The sequence below is a fragment of the Aethalodelphis obliquidens genome, unplaced genomic scaffold, assembly GCF_003676395.1.
Source record: "Aethalodelphis obliquidens isolate GAN/ISIS:26980383/991018 unplaced genomic scaffold, ASM367639v1 scaffold53, whole genome shotgun sequence".
In the NCBI taxonomy this organism is placed as follows: Eukaryota; Metazoa; Chordata; class Mammalia; order Artiodactyla; family Delphinidae; genus Aethalodelphis; species Aethalodelphis obliquidens.
The window spans coordinates 14,025,829-14,040,184 of NW_020837997.1; the positions used below are offsets into that span (position 1 = coordinate 14,025,829).

Sequence of the window (14,356 nt, forward strand, 5' to 3'; positions counted from 1 at the left end):
AGCTCCTCCCACCCCACCCCAGAGGAACGTGAAAGAGCGCTACCTTGTGGGAGCTACGGCCCCACCCAACAGCACCTGGTCCTCAGGGACCCCAAACCGCGCCTGGGCTTAGGACGGATGTGCAGCTCGCCTGGTGGAGACCTTCACCAGCCCTGAACTAATGCCCCCCAGCTGCGCGCCCCCCCCGATGCCCACCTTCTGACACGGGGCACAGGGTCGCAGAGGGAGGGGCACGGCCCCTTCTCAGCCTCTATTTAGTTCCTTTAGTTACTGCAGGGACCCCAGGAAGTACGAAGGGACAAAGTGGAGGAGATGAAAATGCTGGGGGGAGGGGTGGTGTTCAGGGTGCCGTGGCCCCACAGAAACCCTGCCCTGAGCTAAGGCCGGCTCACCCGTGTCCCCCGCATGGACAAGTCTCCAAAAGCAGCCCTTTCAGGCAAGGGAGTCCCCAGGCCGTATTCATCCCTGAGACAGGAGCCTGGGGCTGACAGGCGAACCCCCTCCCAGCAATTTCTCCTTTCGAGTTAAGACTTTGGGGTTCCTGACTGAGGAGCTCCGCATGAAGTAAGAACAAGTACGGTGATGTCTACCATTCAGCATTCCTGCTCCCCTTTCCCGCGGACCCCCGGCATGCAGCCCCTACCACAGCACCTGAGTTCATCGGCTCTGCTGACTCTAGCCCAGGGATCCAGTGTCCTGGGCCCGCCAGCTGCCCACTGCGCCACAGGAAATGCACAACCGAACCCAAATCAGTCATGGGAAAAATAAAAAGGGTATTACTTTTTTCTTTTTTTTTGTTTTTTTTTTGTTTTTTTTGCTTTTTCAAGTCCAGTTTCCCTGAATGAACACAAATATATAGATATATATATCCTTTTCCTAGGTTTGATTCCTCCCCCAAGAATAAAATAGAATATTTACAAAACAAAACCCCCGAAACCTCTTAAAAACCCTACAGACTTTGAAGTTCACTATTTCTTTAAAAAAAAAAAAAGTTCCCGAAAGCAACAAGAAAAAAATTCAACTGCTCTTGGCTCAGGGGTTTCATTCAACTCAAGGAGCTGGGTGTGGTGAGTGTGTGATGAAGAGGGAAAAAAAAAAAAAAAGGGAAAAAAACAAGATAAAAATGAAAAAACACAGTGCAGGGATGTATGAGGTAAACAGGATTGGCCTGTCCAAACCAGACACCAGTCCACGTGGGTCCGCTAGGGCTACAGGAAAGCCCTAGGAGACATTTGCCTCTCTTGTTTCTAATTTCCTTTGCTGCTCTCACAATTCATCTCTCTGAATGTCCGAAACCTGAGTAATTCAAGTGTTCCTTGGTTTTCCCCTGTTTTATTAAATTTTCTTTATATATATATATATATATATATATATGTATATATATATTTTCTTTTCTTTTTGGCGTCAGCTGTCGCTCCTTTGTGGATACCTCCCCTCCCCACCCGTATCTCCCGCCATCCCGGCCCCTGCTTGGCCCACCTGGACCCCCTGACCCGTCTGGTGGGCTCCCAGGGTGAGGAGTGTAGCGGTTAAGGCAATGAGTTATTTGAGGTAGAAGATGCGGGGGGTGCAGACAACCCTGCTGGCCCCGCCTGGCTGCCTGCGCTGCTGCTGGTCCCGCTGTTTGCTCCCCGGCTGCTGCCACCTCCGCCTTTGCTGGGAGCTGAGGGTGGCGTGGGGGCCGGCGGCTGGGCGAACAGCACTCCTGGTGCAAGGACAGGAGACAAGTCGTGGAGAATTTAAAAGATCATGTGACAGGTGCAAGGGATTCCTGAGCGCTGACCCCCTGTAAAGAGCGTGCCCGCCCCCCTACCCCCCGGCTTGCCGGACACTACCATCTCCTCAGCCTCCCCCCATGGGGGTCTTTACAGCCACCGAGCTGTTCTGTGTCAACATCGCCACCTGGTGGTCTATAGGAGCCATGGGTCTGATCACATTTTTTTTAGAAGGAACCTGGAAACATCATTTGCTATAAGATATATAACACAGGATATGTATTTCTGAGCACTTACTCTGTGCTGAGCTCCGTGCTAAGTATAGGACACAGACTATCTCGCTTGAATCTCATGAGGGAAGAGGTCTGGGCTCAAGAAGGCCACACCCCCGGGGGGTGGGGGTGGGGGCAACCAGGACTCGGGAGGGAGAGATGTGGTCAAGGTGGGCATGGGGGCTGGGTGGTCCTACCTGTGTACATGATTCCATTAATCTCTACTGACATGCTAATACTGTTGCTGCCATTGGTGTTGGTCAGGTTCGCAGCTGAGTCCTGGCGGCTCTCAGAGCCTGCGGGAAGAAGAAAAACCACCCTTTGTAATCATAAACCCACCTATGCAATGATCTGGGTGACGTGGGTCACCCACCAGACGTGAAGCTTCTCGAAGCGCTGGACAGGATCTCTCAGCAGCGCACACAGTAGGTACTCAATAAATACTTATTGAATAAGGATGTATTTGTCTCAAATTTGCTTTTTTCTTGATTAGAAGTATTTTTTCTTTTTTTTAAATAATTTTTACTGGACTATAGCTGATTTACAGTGTGTTAGTTTCAGGTGTACAGCATGATTACAAGTCCTAAGTGGTGTCCCCACACCCAAATCATGTCATTCTTTTTTTTTTTGGCTGTGCCGCACGGCTTGTGGGATCTTAGTTCCCCAACCAGGGATTGGACCTGGGCCCTCGGCAGTGAGAGTGCAAAGTCCTAACCATTGGACCGCCAGGGAATTCCCCATGTTATTCTTTTTTTTTTTTTTTTTTTGCAGTACACGGGCCTCTCACTGTTGTGGCCTCTTCTGTTGCGGAGCACAGGCTCCACAGCCATGGCTCACGGGCCCAGCCGCTCGGCAGCATGTGGGATCTTCCCGGACCGGGGCACGAACCCATGTCCCCTGCATCGGCAGGCGGACTCTCAACCACTGCGCCACCAGGGAAGCCCTCCATGTTATTCTTTTTAATGACCACAAAGTATTCCAGACTTGATTCAAGAATTCCCCTACTGATGGACACACTAGTGACGTCATGCAAATAACTGCAGTGAACGTCCTTGAAAACCTGTGTTTCCTTGTTTCCCTACATTAGTTCTGCTCTAGATGTCAAGCAGAATCACCCAGTCATGGGGCAAGCACATTTTCTATTTTTAAAAGAGATTGCCAAGTTGTCACCTATTTACGTTCCCACCAGCAGGACCAATGGGGCCCCTTTCCACACATCCTGACCAACGTTTGATATTATCAAACTCTGACGGGTGAAAAACGGTATCTCCTTGTTAACTTGCAGATCCCCAACTAGATGGAGTTGAACGGTTTTTCCTATGAGTTAACGAGTCAGAGCTGCCCATTTCTTCTACTGGTTTGTCTGCCTTTCTATCTTACTGATCCGTAAGCACTCTTTACACGTGGTGGCTACGGGGCCCTTGTGCGCATGCAGGAAGCACAGAGGGTCTGAGCGCCAGGGTGGTACCTTGGCTGTTGATCCGGATGCTCATAGGCAGCTGGGCCGTCATGGCCAGAAAGTTCTGCTGTAGCGCTCGCTGCATGAGCCGCTGCTGTTCCTCTGCCACCAGGGCCATCTTCTTCTCAGGAGGCTCCCCAGACTCCAGCTTCTCCCGGAGCTGCTCCAGGGCGGCTGCCTGTGCCGCCACGGCTGCCTGGGCCGCTACTGCCTGGGCTGCCACCACGGGGTGACCTGCCAGGGAGACTGGCAGGCGGCCGGGGACCGTGATGGGGATGGCCGAGTCCTCCTCTGGACAGGAGAGAAGAGGGGTTGGAGGCCAGAATGGAACAGAGGTGGCCCAGTCCCCACCTCCCACCCAAGGTAGGAATGTACCCCCTTGAATACCTCCACCGATGGGGTGCTCACTTCCTTTCCAGGGAAGTGTACAGGTTTTTGAATAGACACAAGTGCTATAAGATCCTTTCTACTATCAGGCTGACATCAGATACCAGCATAATGGTAATATAGGTCACGGTGACAATACTAGTTACAGTGACAGTATCATAGTAGTATTTAGCATTAGTGTTATAGAGAGACCACAATAGCACATATTACATCTAATACTAGTTATGACAAGAGCTCACCACACGTCTTGTCTAAAGCACTTAACGTGAACCGTCTCAACAATCCCATAACCACCAAGTCACCCCTTTCTCCACTTTACCGCTGAGGAAACCAAGGCTCAGAGAGGATGGATAATTTTCCTGAGGCCACAGACCTGGAGAGAGGCTGAGCTGAAATGAAACCCATGCAGCCCAACTCCAGAACCAGCTCCTAACCATTCCCGTCCTGTGGTTGAAACAAACGTCCCCGTGGTTCCCACCCACTGGTCCCACTGTCTCCTCTTCTGACTCTCCCTCCCGTGTCTATCCCTGGTGGCCTGGGGCTGCCTCTCCAGGAGGGTCCCCACTCCAAACTTTGCAGTTGCCAGGCCCTCTGCTCTGGAGTCTCTGCAGCCCTTTCTGCTTGCCTCCCGCTCAGCTGAAAAGAGCCCCTGGGACCCATCAGAACCAGCTTTTCCTGGCCCCCTCAGTAGCTCCATTAGGTCCGAACCTCTCCCTTATCCGCCCCCGTCCTCCCTAGCTCCAGCACAGGACCTCGCATGCAGCAGATGCCTAATGACATTCACGGGTATCGCTGCAACTCCCCAAGGCTGGGGGGTAAACTGAGGCTCACAGAGGCCGGAGGGAGCTGTCACTGGTGAGACCCCATTCACCTTAGATCTGACCAGCCCCAAATTTTCAGGGCGCTGTGAGGATCACCTCGGATCCCCGGGCCAAGCTTGGAAAGTAGGGAGTCACAGCTCATGTGGCAAATGAGAAATGGAACCTCGGACAGGTGCACCGACCTGCTTGAGGCTGGGCTGCCACATGTGTTACCGAGGATTCAGAGACTTGCTGGAAGAGGGGACTGTGATCGGCTGGTGATGTCTGCCATGGATGGGGATTAGGGGTGGGGGGCTGCCAGCTACCTGCAACCTGAGGCCTGTTGCACACTGGGCATTTTACACACTGCAGGCTCCCCAACACCCCCACAGAGAAGGCATAATTTCCCCCACTTTACGTGTAAGGAAAGCTGGGCTCAGAAAGGGGCAGTGAGCTGCCCAGGGGCACCTAGCAATAGCTTTAGGGGTGGTTAAAGAGTCCATTTGGGGCTTCCCTGGTGGCGCAGTGGTTGAGAGTCCGCCTGCCGACGCAGAGGACACGGGTTCGTACCCCGGTCCGGGAAGATCCCACATGCCGCGGAGCGGCTGGGCCCGTGAGCCATGGCCGCTGAGCCTGCGCGTCCGGAGCCTGTGCTCCGCAACGGGAGAGGCCACAACAGTGAGAGCCCCGTGTATCGCAAAAAAAAAAAAAAAAAAAAAAAGTCCATTTGATGACCCACACGACACCCTTGGTGTCTGGTGGGACAGTGTGTTCAGGAGGATTCTAAAGCTCAAAGGGAAAAGAATACAGTGATCAACTAGTAATGTCCGCCACGTGCAAGGGACTAGAGAGAACGACAGCGATGAAAAGCATCAGCCTTGGACTTCCCTGGTGGCACAGTGGTTAAGAATCTGCCTTCCAATGCAGGGGGCCCAGGTTTGATCCCTGGTCAGCAAACTAAAATCTCACATGCTATGTGGCCAAAAAATAAATTAAAAATCAAAAAATTAAAAATTAATTAATTAATTAAATAAAAACACCAGCCACAGGCAAGTGGACTGGGCTACAGTAAAACAGTGATTAATCAGTAATGTCTGCCACGGGTATAGGATGGGAAAATTGGGCTTGATTTGCCATGTCTGCCTTGGCATAGAACTGGAGGAAAAAATTATCGGTTCGTGATGTCTGCTGAGGGCACAGGTTCAGGGGAAATGAATTGATTAGTGATGTCTGCCTGCTTCGGGCCTGGGGCTGGAAAAATGGCAATTGATTAGTAATGTCTGCTACGAGCACAGCATAAGCAGGTTGGCTGCCTTCTTACACACCAACTTTGGGGTCTATCATCCCAGTTACCCAGGGAGGGGAAAAGGCAGTCCCCTCCCTGGGACACACCGCCAGGCTGAAGCTGAGTCAAGATCAGGCCCCAGGCCCCATGCAGCCCTCACCTTTCTTGATCTTGGGGGCTGGGGTGATGGAGCTGCCGTTGGTGCTGGCGGCCAGGCCCAGGGAGGACACAGGGAGCTTGGGCGAGGAGAGCATGCTGTGGGCCCCGCCCGGTGAGTAGGCGAAGAGGGAGCCCCCAAAGCTCTGGCGCCGGCCCTCCCTCCGGTTGCTGTCGATGGCGGCCTGGAGCTCATTGGGGTTGCTGAGGCCACGCTTCTCACACTCGTAGGGGTACAGGTACTTCATGTACCTGCAGGCAGGGGCAAGGGGACAGGATGGCACCTGGGATGCCTCTGGGGTCTGCATAAAGCCAAGCCCTGCTGCAGCACCAGCTCCTCAATCCCCATCCCACATCTCTGCCCGGAAGCAACCGGCAGCCCTCCAAGCCGTGGTCCTTGCCTGTGCTGTTCCCTCTGTCTCAATGCCTGTCCTGTGACATGTCCCCAATCCCGTCCCCACATCGACTACCTGCTATTCCTTCAACACTCAATTTGCATAGCCTCGGAGCCAGGACATTCCACCCTCCACCCTGTGGTCTGGCCACCCCCCGCCCCCCACCACTCCTCCCTGCCTTGGGTCCTTTCTGCCCGGACGCTGCGGGCGGGCACTCACTGGGTGCGCAGCGTGAAGGCGGCACTGGTGATGGACGTGGGCAGGTTGAGGCCCTTGGTGATCTCCCGCCACAGCTTCTTGTTGATGACCTCCACCAGGCCGCCCTTCTCCGTCACCAGCACGTACAGCATGAACAGGTCGAGCACCTGTTTGGCCATGATGGGGATGCGGTTCACGGGCGTCCCTGCGGGGAGGGGGGGTGCCGTCACCTGGGGTGGTGCCCGACGCGTCGGTGAGCGCGGGTCCCCTCGGCATAGCTGACCTGGGGCGGCTCACTCTCTTGGGGGCCGTCCCGGACGCTGTGAGGGGTGGAGCAGCCTCCCTGCCCCACCCACTGGATGCCAGGAGAGGATGCCAGTGTCCCAGTGTCCCCTGGGGGGGGGCAGGGTCACCCGGGTGAGACCCCTGCTTGCGAGAGCCCTGAGGAGGCAGCTCTGCCTCAGTCTCTCCATCAGTGATCTGGCCTCATGCTACTCTCACCTGGGTGGGTGACGGGGGAGCTGCAGGGCCAACCTGGGGGCCCAGCAGGAGAAACACAGCCTTTGTTATTCCTCCTACAGACACGACAGCTGCCAAAACAACTCTGCTGTGTTGGGGGCTTTGCAGTGGGGGAGGGAGGGCTTGATTAATCCACTTTGCAGCTTAGACACTGGGGAGGTGGGCCAGACCTGGGAGGGAGGGGGGGGGTGGCCCAGCCTCGGGAGGGGGCTCCTCCCTACAGACAGCCCTGCTCCCATCTTACACCCACCCCGATGCTCCAAGCCCCTGCACAGCCATCTCCCTGTCACCCAGAAGCCCCAGCCGTGGGAGCCCTTAGGTCTCAGCTCAGCCTGCCTGGCACCATCATGGCTGAGGGTGGAGAAGCCCCCACTTAAACCTCTCTCCCTGGCAGGGAAAGTACGGGTTTACTGTGGCCCCCACCTGCTGTCCTGCTCACATGGGGTCCCCCGGTGCCCAGCCTGGCATACAGCAGGTGCTCAGTAAACAACAGGGAAGGTTGAAGGCCCCCACCCCAGCCCTGGGGGCATGCTTGCCGCCCCTGCAGAGGTGGCAAAGGGAAGCTCCAGGGTGGGTTCCTGCTCCCTGCCCCCACCCTGGACAATGCCCTGTACCCAGGACCCTGCTTCCTGGTCCCCCCTCTACAAGCTGGACATCCCGAACCACCTCCGGCCAACCTTGGCCACTGCCGGGCCCTTCCCGGGTTGCAAAATCCCCAAGGAATGAAGACCTCCTGGAGGGGGTTGAGGAAGATGGGCCTCAGACCCCCACGCTACCCACTTCATTTTCCAGCCCAGGAAGGAGAGAGAAAAGCAACGCCAGGTGTCAGCAGCACACCCAGCCCCACAGATGCGCCCACAGCGCCCACCTGGCCCACCCAGGACGCTGGTTTAGGCTCTGCATTGGGAAAAAGAAGGAATCACACCAAAGCTCCTCCTGGGACCCTGCGCCCTGGTCCGGCAGCCGGGCGACGGATGTTTATAGAAGGAGTGGGGCTGGGAGAGCACAGAGAGGCACTGATGGAGGCGGGCGGGGGTGGGGGGGCGATAAGGAAGGGCGGAGAGGTTGTCAAGGAAACCGCAGGAAGGTGGGGTGCAGGCAGGACCCCTCCTCCATGTCCAGCCCCCAGAGAATTCAGAGAGATATCCAGTTGGAGGCTTTTACTTTGTGATGTGCGGGAAAGACTACTTTATTATGGGATGCAGGACATGGTATCCAGATTCTCAGCCCCAAAGCCCCCGACCCCAATTATAGAGGGGAGGATTCAAGAGGAAGGTAGGGAAGAGAGGGCCTTGGAGCTGGGTTTTGAGGGTTGCATAGGAGTTTGTTGCTTCCTGTCCTCCAGGAGCACCTGGCTTGGTGAGGGAGACAGGGCTGGACACAGACCCTTGAAGCCCTGTGTGGCCAGGAGCTGGGGGCCCCAGAGGACCCCAGCCTCATCACTCTGGGGCAGCTCACCATATTTCCTCCGTGCCTCCAGGACACCGGGAGCCCAGTCTGGGGCAAAACGGGTGGGCTCTGGGCCTGGGAGCTTGGAGCCCCGTGGTGGGGGGAGGGGGAGCGGGGGGCTCAGGTAGGTGTGGACGGGATGATAAAGGGTGGGTCGATCTCTCTGACCACATGGGGGGTGGGGGGCGGCGGGGGGGGGGGGGGGCAGCAGGCCTGGCTGGGTCTGGATTCCTCCACCCCCGGCACAGGAGGAGTTAATGTGGAGGCCGCAGCCCCCTCCCCTTTCATCTCCTTCCCTTCCGGCCTGGGCCTGGTTGGGCCTGTGTTTACAGAAGCTGCTGGCAGGGAGGGGCGGGCAGGGGCCCTGGACAAAGAAGCCGCCTGGCTGGCCCCTGAAACAGTCATAGCGCATGCAGCTCCCCTGCCCGCCCCACCCACCCCCAGCAGCCCCGCCCCAGCCCCGCCCCTTCCTGCTTCTGTGGCTCAGAGGCCCTCTCCCCTCTCCAGGCCTCAGTTTCCTTCCCTGAACAGTGGGGGTCGTGATAACCCTGCTGGGGGTGTGTGGGGGGAGGAGGTATCAAGGAAATGAGCCCCACACGCAGTGGGTGCTCCTGAGACCCCTGGCTGGCTGGCAGCTCTGAGCTGAGGGAAGGCCCTGGGGACCCTCTGGGTGCCCTCCTCCCCCATCCTCCCTGGGCCTGGCTCACCCTGAATGCCCCCGACGCCCCCCCCAGCGTCTGGGCCGTCCGTTTCCCCACCTGGACACCCACCCAGACCAGTCCCTGCTCCCCAGGCCTGGCCTCCGTCCCTGGTCGTCTCCCTGTTCTCAAGGCCGCGTCTGGCATCCGCCTCACCTCAGACCCCAGGGTGTAGGGGGATACAGGTGGCTTGGGCCTGGTACACTGTTGGCGCATAATAACTGTGGACCTGGCACTCAGCACATCTGGGGCACTGCCACACGGCGGGGAGTGTTGGTGGCCCACCTTACGGATGGGGTAACTGAGGCCCCAGGTGGGAGCAGGGAGGGGCCGGGACCCAAACCTCCCACCAGTGGCGGCAGGAAGGCCAGACTCTAGCCTGTGGGGAGCTTCTGTCCTGCCACCCAGCGTCCGCCCGCCTGCCTGCCTGCCTGGGAACGCAACCCTGCTCCCCAGACAGAGGCCAGCCCCGCTGCGGGGGATCCGGGGAGCCAGGATCTCAGCGCCCGGGTCTCAGCAGCAAGGGAGGAAGCCTGGACTGTCAGTTCCGGGTTGGGGCCCTGAGAGCCCCCCCGCACCCAAGGACTTACCCCTCAGACTCTCACAGCTGTCTCTCCCCCATCAGACCCTCAAGGCTGGGCTATGTCTCCTGTCAGATACCCAAGGCAGGATGGTGCCTCTTCTCTCAGACCTCCCCCGCCACCATGGCAGGGCTGTGTCTCCCCCCTCAGGCATCTCTTGGATGCCTCCGGCCACGGAGAACTCACTCACAGCCTGGCTGACACACCTGCCCCGGGCAGTGGGCAGCAGGGCCCCCTCTTCTGTGTGCTCGTATCTGGGACTTCCCGGCGGGCAGGCCTCACCTCGCTTCTGCATGAAGCTGAACAAGTCATCCAGGAACTCCTTCCTCTTGGGGTCCCCGTCCAGTTCGTAGAGCTGCGACGGCAGGGAGGGGATGGATTAGTTGGTGCCAGAGCTTGGGTGCGGGTGCCACGTCCACATGGCACGGAGGGCCAACCGAGGGGTCCCGGCCCCAGACCCCCGGCCCCCCACAGTCCAAACATCTCCTGAGGCCTGCCCCCACCACTATCAAACAAGGACCGAGACACCTGTCCTGGGGCGGCCGTAACAGCTGACCACACACTTGACTTAAACCAGAGATTTATCCTCTCCTGGCTCTGGAGGCCAGCCGTCTGAGATCAAGGTGCGGCAGGGCTGTGCTCCCTCCAGAGGCTGGGGCGGGGGGCAGCTGCGGGGGGAATCCTTCCCGCCTCTTCCAGCTCCTGGGGCTCCAGGTGTCCTGGGCCTGTGGCTGCATCACCCCAGCCTCTGCCTCTGTCTTCACGTGGCTTCTCCCTGTGTCTGTGTGTCCAAATCCCCCTCTTCTTATGGGGCATCACTCACTGGCTTTAGGGCTACCTCATCTCCACCCGTGACTAATCACATATGCAAAGACCTGATTCCCACATCATGTCCCGTTCACAGGAACCTGAAACTCAGACTTGAACATGTTCATTTTGGGGGGCACAATTTATCCCACCTAGACCATCGCCACCGTGAGGATGGTGGACGTCCGGTACGGTCCACTGAGTCACACGCATGTGCTCCTGAGAGGTGGCCCATTTTGTAGCTGAGGACAGAGGCAGGCCTGAGCCTGGAGTCAGGACTCTCGGGGACGCTCAGCCCAGGCTCTGTCCTGCGCACCCGCTGCCTGGGTTCACCAGTCACCGGCGTGGGGAGAGGGCCTCGGTCTGGGCTATCAGCGGGGCAGGGGGTCCCCAGCCTCAGCTCCCAGGTGCTGGCAGGCAGGAGAAGCCGGCAGAGATAACTAGAGAGCAAAGTTGGGGGGGGGATTTGCCAAGGGGGGCAGTGCAGATAGCAGGCTTCAAATTAAGCTTTGGGGAATGCAGTCCCCATGGCCACCTGGACACAGAGCAAGCGGGACTGTGTGGGGCCTTGAAACCACCAATTAGCCCCGGCTGAGACAATCGGTCATCAGGGCCCAAGAACACACTGGTGCCCAGCTCCTGCGGTATGGGACATCCCCGGGCCTGGGGAGGCAGGGTCCTCGGGTTGGCTACCCCTCGGCCACCCCGCCCCTCTCTGGGCCTCACTTTCTCCATCTGTGTAATGGAGAGATAGTGGGGCATGCAGGGTACAGGCCGGAGCGGGGGGCGGTGGCGGCTGCCAGGAGCCCAGACCTGGGTGGTCGAGGCCGGGCCTTTGTCTCCACCCTGCCAGAGGCCGGCTGGCCAGCTGCATTCCTGCACTGATTTATGGTGGCCAGGGAGGCCCCGTTTTTCCCCCTGCCTGAAGGGTGTGGGGCCTGCAGGTGGACCTTCCCGTGGGCGTGCACCCGCCTGGGCCGCCTCCACTGCCCCTGCCCCATCCTCATGCCCCCTGCCCGCACGGCCCCCAGCACTGTGTGCGCCCCTCGGCCCCTTCATCAGATCCCCATGATTCAAAACCTGGTCCAGTCTCCTGTCTGTCTGCCTGGCTGGAACGCCGGGGATTTTGTCTGTTCTGTTTTCAAAGTCTAAAATGGGGCTGAGCACACAGCAGCTGCTTAATAGATGCTCGTTGAGTGAACCCTGATTTTCTCGGCCGCAACGTGGGCCAGGCTGGGCACAGAAGATCAGAGAGACTTGTGGGGAATTGCCCTCAAATTCCCATCCACCCGGAACCTCAGGATGGGACCTGATCTGGAAATAGGGTCTCTGCAGATGACATTAGTTACGATGAGGTCCCACAGTAGGGTGACTGGTGTCCTTATGAGAGGAGGAGAGACGTAGAGACACATGGGGAAATAGAGGCAGAGATTGGGGTGACGCCTGGAGCCCCAGAAGCTGGAAGAGGCAAGAAGGACCGTCCCCTGGAGCCTGAGTCACGCCCAGCCATCCCCTGGCCCCAGACGTCAGTTCTCCAGAACTGAGAGTAAATCCCTGTTGTTCTAAGCTGCCCAGTCTGTGGTCATTTGTTATGGCCGCTCCAGGAAGCTCACCGGGGACCACCGAACCTCAAGCCCTTCCTGACGAGGGGGCGACATCTCCTCTCTTGAGATCCCGACCCTGGTGGAGGGGGGTCCACCCAGCAGGAAGCCCTTCCTGGGCCCAGCTCCCACCAGAGATCACAGTGCCCCTCCTGCCTCAGTCTCCCCATCTTTCAGAGACAGTGGGTGATAAACACAATAGCTTCACCCTGAGCTCCTGGAACCATCAGGACCCCCATATTCCAGGTGGGGAAACTGAGGCTCAGGGCAGAGAACAGCTGCCGGGCAGAGGTGGGCTGGCTTGGTGGGGGGCCGTTAACTCCCAGGCCAAATGGTGGGCGGGCTGCCGTGGCGCGGCCAGCGAGGCCATAAAGGGGGTGGGCAGGCTGCCGACAGAGAAGGAAGAATTCATGGCTGTTGCTGTGGGCAGCCAACAACAAAGACGGGCAGTAAAGGCCGCCCCAGCTATATGGGGCTCTGGGCCCAAGTTCCGCACCCCTGCAGGGTGTGTCCTGCCCTGGCCAGCCGGCTAGGGCTGCCCACCAGGCCTCAGGGATGGGGGAGCTGGGGGCGGTGTCCAGGCCCCCCGTGGTGGTGTCCAGGCTCCCCTCGTGAGCCCCTGGGCCCGTCTGCCTGTCCTCACAAGGCTCTCAAGCCACACAGCTGGGCCACAACAGATCCTGAGCCACACCCAGGCCTCGGGCCCACCTGGGCCCTCTGGCTGAAACCCTGACCCTTTCTGGACGGACCAGGAGGCACTGTCATACCCCGAGCTGCAAACCCAGGCTGGAGGTTGGGCAAAACCTCAGGAAACACCCCCGCCTTGGGCTGAGGCCCCAGATAAACTGCCCCAGTCTCCCCTCCCCGGAGCCTGATTTCCCCGGGGCCACTGGGCGCTCTGATCACGGGGCCACCTCCACCTCCCGCCAGTTCTGAGGACACCCCGCCTCTCTGCGGCCACGAGTCCCAGAAGACCTGCCAGGGCCGCTCCCAGCTGACCTCTCACCAGCCTTCCCGCTGCTTCTCAAACCCGCCAGGGGCCGCGGTCCCCCCTCCAGGCCTTTGACCTGGCAGCTCCTCTCCTGGAATGCCGTCCTGGCTCTGTCCTAGCTCTGTCCCCGCGGGCTTCCCCGTTGTCGCCCAGGTCTCTGTTCCCACGTCGCCCTGGAGAGAAGCCCCGCGTGCCTGTGCTCTCACTTGGAGCACATGCACCGATTACAGGCGACTCTCCTATGTACCCCATTCCCCCGCACCACCAAGCCGCATGGGTTGACACACTGGTATGGTCTCCTGTCCACCTGCCCCGGTAGGGTGTTTGGGATTTTGTCTGCTTGGTCGCCAGGATCTAGAATTGGGCGCCCAGCAGCTGCTTCATAAATGCTCGTTAGGTGGACCTTGATTTCTCCGAGCAACGTGGGGGTGGGAACCCCTATCCTTTCCCAAACCCGAGATGTGTCCGTGCACAACCCACACTTCGGGCCACCTGCGTCCTGGCGTCGGGCAGACAAGGGTCTTGGGGGCACTTGGGAGTCTGCCCTGCTGGGTTCACAGCCTGTCCTCCCCAAGCCACATCTGTGAAGGCGGTACAGAACCCCGAGGATGTGGGTGTGGACGTGCGGGCCCGGGCTGGGGGCTCCCACAGAGGCTCCCAAGCACACACCTCCCTTCCCGTTTTCCACCTGCTGGGCGGGGTCACCGGGACAGGCCCCTCCGCCGCTCTCTGCTGTGGCTGGGCCCCTACCCAGTGACGGAGGGCATCCATCCGCTAGTTACCAAGGCTGGACTGCCCGCGTGCCCATCTTCCCCTCCCCGGCACCACCCACTTCACAGACGGGAAACTGAGGCACAGACCAAGCAGAGCCAAGCCCCCACCCCTGCTGAGCAGCCAGAGGGGCCTTCCCGGGCAGCCCGGGAGAGACTCTCCCCCGCCTTACAGTCTCCCATGGCTTCCCATTGCCCCCATCGAGGATCCCACTTCCCCTGCGGTCACTACTGGCCTGTCACCTCCTTGCCCTCACCTCCCTCTGCTCGGCT

General features: G+C 58.8%; 1 protein-coding gene across 3 annotated transcripts in view; it reads right to left on the minus strand.

Annotated features, from left to right (window-relative positions):
* Positions 1 to 615: 615 nt before the first annotated feature.
* Positions 616 to 14,356, minus strand: part of ARID3A (AT-rich interaction domain 3A) — a 33,926-nt gene continuing 20,185 nt past the window's right edge. For all 3 annotated transcript variants that reach the window (XM_027085908.1, XM_027085909.1, XM_027085907.1), the window contains exons 4-9: positions 10,197 to 10,269; positions 6,689 to 6,872; positions 6,079 to 6,326; positions 3,456 to 3,737; positions 2,185 to 2,283; positions 616 to 1,705 (exon numbers count right to left, since the gene is read on the minus strand). In XM_027085908.1, the coding sequence (XP_026941709.1) occupies positions 1,530 to 1,705; positions 2,185 to 2,283; positions 3,456 to 3,737; positions 6,079 to 6,326; positions 6,689 to 6,872; positions 10,197 to 10,269 (1,062 nt within the window). In that variant the 3' untranslated portion in view covers positions 616 to 1,529. The remainder of the gene's footprint in view (positions 1,706 to 2,184; positions 2,284 to 3,455; positions 3,738 to 6,078; positions 6,327 to 6,688; positions 6,873 to 10,196; positions 10,270 to 14,356) is intronic.